An 8171-nucleotide genomic window follows, 5' to 3' on the forward strand; every position below is an offset into this window, starting at 1 on the left:
TTCCAGACACAGTGTCAATGTTTCTAGAGTGTGGCTCTGCTGCTGTTTTAGTGTTTATACAATAGTACCATTCTTGCTGAGATGACATAAGGTGCTTTTTTCAGAAATAAATGCATGTGTTTTGCCACAGCCTGTTTGCAGCTTTTACCTTCTCGCTTTTTTTGCTAGTGATTCTTTGTAGGCAGGAGGACCACTCTTTCAAGCTTTTCATGCTATTTGCTGTGGTTACTTGGGCATTTTCTGTGGGAAAGTAGTGATATTAATTTCCCAAGTGCATACAGTTCTTGTATAGCATAACTGTGGTTTTGCTGTGGATGGTCAACTCTGTTTTGTGAGAGAGCTCTTACCTAAATCTCAGGTATGAGAGCCTGAATTAGAAGCGCTGGGAAAACTAAAAAGTCTAAGAAGCAACTTTTGTCCTGCTCAGGAAGTTAGTGTGTAAGTTCTTCCTTGGTTCTTTTTTGGCTTAGGGAGATTAGTTGGAGATTATTAGTTTACTTCTGGGTTTGATCTAGTGATTTTTTGTGTGACAAAGAATAGTCTGTATTTGAATCTAAATACTTCTGATTCTCAGAATTGAGAGAATCAATTGCTAATTTGTTGCTGGATGAAGACCTGCAGTTCCAGCTAGTAAGACCATTTTGGCAGGGCTTATGTAACTTCAGAGTTGGGAGAACTTTCGTTTTTATGCTTACTAACTTGTTGTAACTTGCCCTCTTGTTTTAGATTATCTCTAAAATTTCTCAGGATTCTTCTTGCAGATAATTTTTGGGATGGTGGGGTTTTTTGGTGTCTGAATTGTTAGGACATCAACTTATAACAAGCTCAGATGGCAATGCAACTGTCCTGATCAGTGGCAAACTGTTATGTTTTATCTCATTGAAAAATTCATCAAAGTCCCATTTCAAAGACCATCTGTCACTACTTTGTCTCTGCCACAACTTCGTTCTTGTGATGATTAAAGTTTTTCTTCTAAAATCTAGCCTAAAACTCTCAATCGGTTAATATATACATTTATATTATGCCAACTTTGCCCTGAAGTATTGTTGTTCTCCATTCCCGTTACTATAGTCAGCGCCTCAGATTTGATTTTACACACTAAATAAGACAAGCTTCCAAGGTCCCTTCTCATAAACTACTTCTGTGACCGTCATAGTAGCCCTTTCTATACATATATTGATTTGACTTTTTTTCCCATTAAATATGAGTAAATAGAATTGTGTGGGATAGTCTGGATGAGGTTTTATCAGTCTTGCACGACCATATTAGTGTTTCTCTACTTCTGTTGGAAGCACCTCATTTGAAACACCCTAGTAATAGTAAGTTATTCTGCTTTTTAGCCTTTAGCTGATAGTATAACCTTTCCAATAAAGACAAGATTTCTTTAGACATTACAACGGCTTCTTTTCTACATGTATTTCATACTCCTAGACACTAGGGACATTATGTGTACTTTCGCCTTTTTGTAAGTTTTATAAGAATCTGTAAGTTCCTAAGTTTTAGATTTTCTTGTTTAGATTTGCTTTCAAAATCATATTTTATTCTTTTTTCTCCTGTTACTGCAGTTCTGGTTGAGGCCAGCTGCTCTACCTGTCATCACTCCTCTTTCTTTTTTCCGACATTCTGCAGAGTTAATCTCAGTCTTTGCAGGTTTGGAAACAGTGGGCTAACTGCTGCTAGAGATCCAGCATGAAGAGGACAGAGTCGGGATGTGTCTGTTCTTTTACAGGCGTGACAGTATAATTTTGTAAACAGCAAGAATTGTTTATCATTACTTAGCTAGAAAAGCACAATGCTTTTTTTTTGTCTTCACTAATTTTTTAGTAATTTCACTTTCTGAACTATGAAAACTGTTTTCCTTTTAATAGAGAAACTCATTGGCGTTCACTGTACTAATGGAATTAATAGAACTGGCTACCTAATATGCAGGTAAGGGTTGTATAAAACCAGAAATCATTGTTCATAAAATATAGTGTCCTTATATTCTGTAATCCCTTTGGGACAATAATATAATCATGTTTTTCTTTAGATATCTTATAGATGTTGAAGGCTGGGATCCAGAGGCAGCAATTCAAGGTATTTATACAGTTTGAATTAAGGCACATGGCAGGTTGTAATTCATGTTTCCTGCAATTATATTCACAAATACTACAATTCTGTTTTAGTATTTTTAGAGTTATTTCATGTGCTGGCTTCCATAGAAGATTTTATCTGACTGTTGATTATATACCAGGCAAGACTTGAGCATTAGCAGATTGATAGTGTACAAGTATGTTCCAACTGCTTAAAATCTCTTCTTTTTTTTCATTTGCTTTGAAGGGTTTCCAGTCAAAAGTTGCTACCACTACTAGTTTCAGTTGATTAAAAAAAAATATATATGCCGCTATGATGACAGCTTGCTAAAATATTTAATAGCAACTTAGAATTGTTTCAAATTCAGCATCTCATGGTGAACAGAAACTTACCTTTCACATTTTTGTGACTCAGTTTGAGCACATTTCTTTAGACTTACCTTTTTTCTTTAGCTTTTGGTGATGCTAGAGGTCATCGCATGGATGGTCTTGTCTATCTCACAGATCTCAGAACACAACCAATGAGAAGGTAAACAAATGCTTTTAGTTGTATGCTTAAGATTTTCCAGTCTGTCTACTGGTATTTTTATATAAGTTCACTTCCAGTTATAAGCCAAAATTGTACCCTATTAAACCTTTAATATGCAACTACACATATATTGTAAGACTTCTGATATGAATAACATGAAGTGCAGAAAACTTCATTCATCTTTTGAATTTATGTGGTTCAAAAGATTTTTTTAATCTGACAACTGCTATTGAGCATTCGTGTGGTTTTATCATACTATGACAAGTGTATTGATTCTGTATTCTCACATTATAAGCTGAAATATCTGCAAAGATATCTTTGTAAGCTCTGTGATCTGCCTGCTGTTGTTGGCATGGTAGAACCAGATATTTTTTAAAAAAAATAAAAAGTAGAACAGTAAAACAGGAATAAAAAGGCATGGGAAAGTAGAAGATTGTTCTCAATTCCTCTGTTCATAGTAGTTGTATCCCTGGTATGTTCAATGTTATGCTTATCATATTCACCTAAGGATAACTAACCTTTAGATATTCCTAAGTTACTTGTGCCAGTGATACCTTGAAGCAGTAAATTGATTCTAAAATTAATACCTGATTCGTGTCTTTTTAGTTTATTTGAATGCCCTTAGTTTTACTGCTATCATTATTTTACAGTCTGTGCATGATTTAGTCCCATGTCAGATTTTGAATAGGCATGGTGCTTGTCTCCATATCCTTTAGGATGTTGTTTCAAGCTTATGAAGTTTAGGTATTCTTTTTGCTTTCCCTGCAGCCCTTCCCCACATGAATTTACAAGATTAAAATCTGCTAACTTATGAATGTCTGCAAATTTAACTTAGCATGCAAAGATATCTGTCATTCTGAACTGAAGAATTTTAATGGGTTTTTTTCTCTCTCAGTAGTATGTTTTAAAAAAGGAAGCTTATGTGAGATGTTTTTATTCTTCTTAGTAACCTTGGAATGGATGTATGGGATTCAGATGAAGATACTGTTCCGCCACCACATGCAGTGGAAGGACCTGTAGAGCGGTTCCCAAATGAAGATTTTCAGGGGTAATAGGCTGAAACCTGGAATTAAAAGCCAAGAAAACCACAGGAGGGAAAGACAATTGTTTCTTTTTGAAAATACTATAGATACTCTAATTTAAAAGAAATTTTATGAATATAGCCTACTCATGCAAAATATTTACAGAATTGGATAAACAGTGGAAAGATAAGGGAAAGAAAGGGATGTGTGCTATTAGAAGTCCCTAAGTAATTAGTTTACATGGAAAAAACTTAAGAGTTTTACTTTACCTGTCCTTCTCTATTATTCTTCAGTAATCTGCAGTTATTTTTAATTAATTTGGAATCAGAAGTTTGGCCTATTTAACAAGCACTATAGAATTACAATTGAATGTTTGTCACAGCTTCTACTATGACATTGACAGTTTTGTTATCTTACTTACAGTTTGGATTCTTAGTAGCTTTGATACATTTGCAATGTCTTTCATATCAATTCATGGTTAAAAAACCCCTGTTCTCATTAGTGACTTGTAGCATTTATAAATATGATGTTCTATTTAAGACAAAAACTTCTTTACAGGTCTGGGAAAAGATTAAGAATTTATGATGACCACTCTCACAGTGATTTGCAAGGACAGATACAATTGAGAGATTTTGATTTCATTAATAAGGGACCTGGACAAAGACGAAGACAATTTCATGACCATCAGACTCAGGATGATTTAAGAGCACCAGTGCAGATGAGAAATTGGGACTACAATAGGGGACCAGGACAGAGGCGAAGACCCTTTCCTGATCACGAGTTTTATGATGATTATCAAGAAGACATGCAGCTGAAGGACCTAGACTTCAGTAACAAGGGACCTGGGCAAAGGTTGAGACCTTTTCATGGACACCAGTTTCATGATGATTTACAGGCAGAGAGACAACCAAGGGACATTGAATTTAACAGAGGCCGTGGACAAAGGCAGAGATCTTTTCCTGACCATCCGTCTCATAATGATTTGCAGGAAGGCAGACAGTCAAAGGATTTTGATTTTGGTAGCAGGGGCCGTGGCCAGAGCCGAAGACCATTCCATGACCACCAATCTCGTGAAGAATTTCAGACTCAGATGCAGTTCAAAGAGTTAGATTGTGTCAGCAAAGGTCCTGGCCAAAGACTAAGATCTTTCCATGACTATCAGTCACGTGATGACTTACAGCCACAGAGGCAAATGGGAGATTTTGAATTTGTTAATAGGGGCCGTGGGCAGAGGTTGAGACCTTTCAATGATCACCAGCCTCGCAATGACTTGCAAACAGAGATGCAACTAAAAGACTATGATAATAAAGGTCCTGGACAAAGACGCAGACCTTTTCATGACCATCAGTCTTATGATGACTTACAGGAACAGACTCAGTTAAAAGATTTTGATTATGTTAATAAAGGGCATGGACAAAGGCCAAGGCCTTTTCATGATCATCCAGGTCATGATGACTTGCCACGTCAATGGTGTGCAGACAGGTAAAGCATCCTTGAGCTGTAAGACCAGAATTAGAGAACAAAAGTATAAACCTCAGCACTTCTAAATTAAATTTCAAATTAGTTATTTTTTTAAAAAATTGAAATCAGTTAATCATCCTTCTTAAATAATGTACAAATTATCAGTTAATTAACTTGGTTTTATTTTGACTTATGGAAGGGTTTGCTGTAAGCTGGAGTGTTGCAGCTTTGAAAGACAATGTTTCCTGAATTATAAGGTTGTGCTTCTTTAAAGCTCATGCGTTTCCTTGACCTCTTTACTGTCAGCTTGAAACAAAACTCTTTGTCCCCCTTTGTTTTGTATAGAAACTTACATTTAAAAAGCAATCATCAAGACAGAAGAGGATATGAAATTTTATTTATGCCCTGAGCTAAACAGAGATAGACAGTAACACTACGAGGAAGTTTGACTTGCATTGGTTTATTCCATGAGTTGTTAATTTGTTAGAAATCCTTTTGTTTCTGAACTTGTATCATATTCTCCAAAATACATGTATCATTTATTAGTAAAACTATTGGATTCTGGCATAATATTTCAAAATATTTTTAATATTTCAGAACATGTTTCAGATACTTGTCGGGCTAGTAAAGTTCAATTTAATTTCTTCCATTGCACAGCTGAAACAGAGGATATCATTACAATGAAGCATACCATTTTGAGGTGTTAAATAAATACAATTATGAGAGTTTTTATTAAAATTTATTAAAAGTAAAAAGATTTTTATCTTTTTTATCATTTGATAAATGCATATTTTTCAAAAGCTTACAACCATTGGTACTCTTCTTAACATGTGATTCTTTTGAATGTTTGCAGAAATCAATGTTTTTCATCTCATGAAAATGTACCAGAATCTCATTTCTCCTCATCTCCTTCACTTCACAGAGATTACGGGTCTGATAATGATGAATTTAACAGAATTTATAGGTAAATATCAGATTTCATGTGTTCTTTTCTGACTTACCTTTACACTGTTACTCCCCCAGTTTCCCAGCTAAAAAATACAAATAAACTACACAGTATAATTGATGTTAATATTTTTGCTTAAATGCCATTTAAACCACTAAATCTGAACAGTAAGCAAATAATGTGACTAATTTTTGGTCCATCTGTATTGAGTTTGTGTGTGATTATGAAATGATTTGAGAATCCCCAATGTAAGTCATTGACATGACAAGCACAGTTCAAGCTAACATGCTGTAAAATATGAAAAGCTATTGTCAATAAGCAAAAGAGCAAAATACAGATGCTGTATTTAACTCTTAACTGCTGTCTACAACAAGCTGATGAGTTTTGCTGTGAGAGATGGACAGACACTGAAACGGGTTGCACAGAGCAGCTGTGAAATCCCCATCCTTTGAAGTATTCAGAACTCAGCTAGATAGAGGCCCCGCAGAACTCATCTGATTAGACCTACTTTGAGCAGGTGGCCCTAGGTGCTTCTAGAGATGCTTTCCACTCTAAATTAGTCTTTGGTTCAGCGAGGGAGAAGGTTCTAAAATTACCAAGATTTTTCTGGATTGGCTTTATACACCACCTATTTTACAAAGTAAGTTACTTGAGAGTAAAGAGAACCCAATACAAAAAGTATATATCATATATGCATTTTGAGATCCTTCATTATCTTGTAGAAGAGTGATCCTCCTATTGCAGAAGAATAAATAATTGAAGTATTTGGAACTATGAATCCAAATTATATTACTGCCTCTTGAGACTATGTACTAGAGGGCTACTATTACATACTATTCACAAAAATGAAAACATGGGCTTAGGAACAAAAATGGTCCCTAGGTAAAGAAAGCCTCAATAAACAGGGAATTTTAATTAGAAACAACACTTGAAAAAAAAACCATCTTCTAGTAAGATCACTTACTATAAAGAGCTGTGATTTGAATCATTAGAATTGAAACATTAATATAAACAAATATGCAACATACAGTAGAAAGTTTAAAAACAAGAATGAGGCTCTGAATTTTTTTCTCCCAACGGTACTCAAGTTTAATTTCTAATGGTGGCCACCAACACTAAATCAACAGTTTTTATCTCTAAGGATTTAATTGTTCATGTTTGTTCTTCTTACAGCAATCGATCAAATTGTCCTGAAGACAACAGGAGAATGCATCCCTCAAATGAATTTAACAGAGGAAAAAACAGATTCGCACCATATTCTTCACGAACAATGCATCCATCTTCATCTGTACACCAAGAAGATAGTTCAGTAGACTATGAAAGAAAACCTTTTCAAGGTGAAACTACCAGAGAGATGGAACAAAGCAAAAGATTACCAGTTGTCACAGTTGATTACAATTATGGCCTGCCATTAGATTATGGACCTGAAGAGGAAGAGACAACACATTACGATTTACTTCCAAGAGACCGCTACAACTGGAACTGAATTAAAAGGATGTTTGCTCAGCTTAAGACTTACTTTTGCCCACTTTACTTTGTTTGTGGACCAATTTTTTTTTTTTTAAACAAAGCAGGAAAATACAAATTTCAGTAGTAGAGAACTGGTCTCTGTCATAAGATTAGCTTCTACTGATGTTTGGTTCTTTAAATTTATTAGGGTGTATTTGTTAAGTGTAGTTGGAGACAAGGTCTCAGTACACATGGAATTAAAGTAGTCCTTCCTTTTAGTGAAATTGGAACCCTGTACCTTAAAACAACTGAGTGACTGTAGTTGTGTTTTTTGTTTTTCATTTCTTTTAAATGTATGTAATTTCTGGATGCAAAAGTCAAAATAAAATATTGCACTATCAGGCAGACTAGCATTGAGATTATAGAAAAATATACTATGAAATGAATGAAGAAAAGTTATGTCCACTTCATCCTTTAATTTGAAAGTAGCAGTTTGAATTATTTCTAACAATCTCTGCAGCATTGCAGTTGAATTCCAGATTTTCTGTACCATCAACTGAACTACCTAGTTGCACTCTTTTTTCATAGCAGAATTTTTCCCAGATTGCTAAGAACGTGGAAGCAAATGGAGGTCGAATACTCTGTCAAACTGGCAGAGTATTATTTCAGTAATCCGAATATCCCATCCTGAC

General features: G+C 35.0%; 1 protein-coding gene across 4 annotated transcripts in view; it reads left to right on the top strand.

Annotated features, from left to right (window-relative positions):
- Positions 1-7934, top strand: part of LOC102053841 (uncharacterized) — a 30517-nt gene extending 22583 nt beyond the window's left edge. For all 4 annotated transcript variants that reach the window (XM_005432411.4, XM_055720528.1, XM_055720529.1 and 1 more), the window contains 7 exons: positions 1869-1929; positions 2030-2076; positions 2526-2601; positions 3548-3649; positions 4182-5105; positions 5938-6048; positions 7204-7934. In XM_005432411.4, the coding sequence (XP_005432468.3) occupies positions 1869-1929; positions 2030-2076; positions 2526-2601; positions 3548-3649; positions 4182-5105; positions 5938-6048; positions 7204-7516 (1634 nt within the window). In that variant the 3' untranslated portion in view covers positions 7517-7934. The remainder of the gene's footprint in view (positions 1-1868; positions 1930-2029; positions 2077-2525; positions 2602-3547; positions 3650-4181; positions 5106-5937; positions 6049-7203) is intronic.
- Positions 7935-8171: the final 237 nt, after the last annotated feature.

The sequence above is a fragment of the Falco cherrug genome, chromosome 9 (genome assembly GCF_023634085.1).
Source record: "Falco cherrug isolate bFalChe1 chromosome 9, bFalChe1.pri, whole genome shotgun sequence".
In the NCBI taxonomy this organism is placed as follows: Eukaryota; Metazoa; Chordata; class Aves; order Falconiformes; family Falconidae; genus Falco; species Falco cherrug.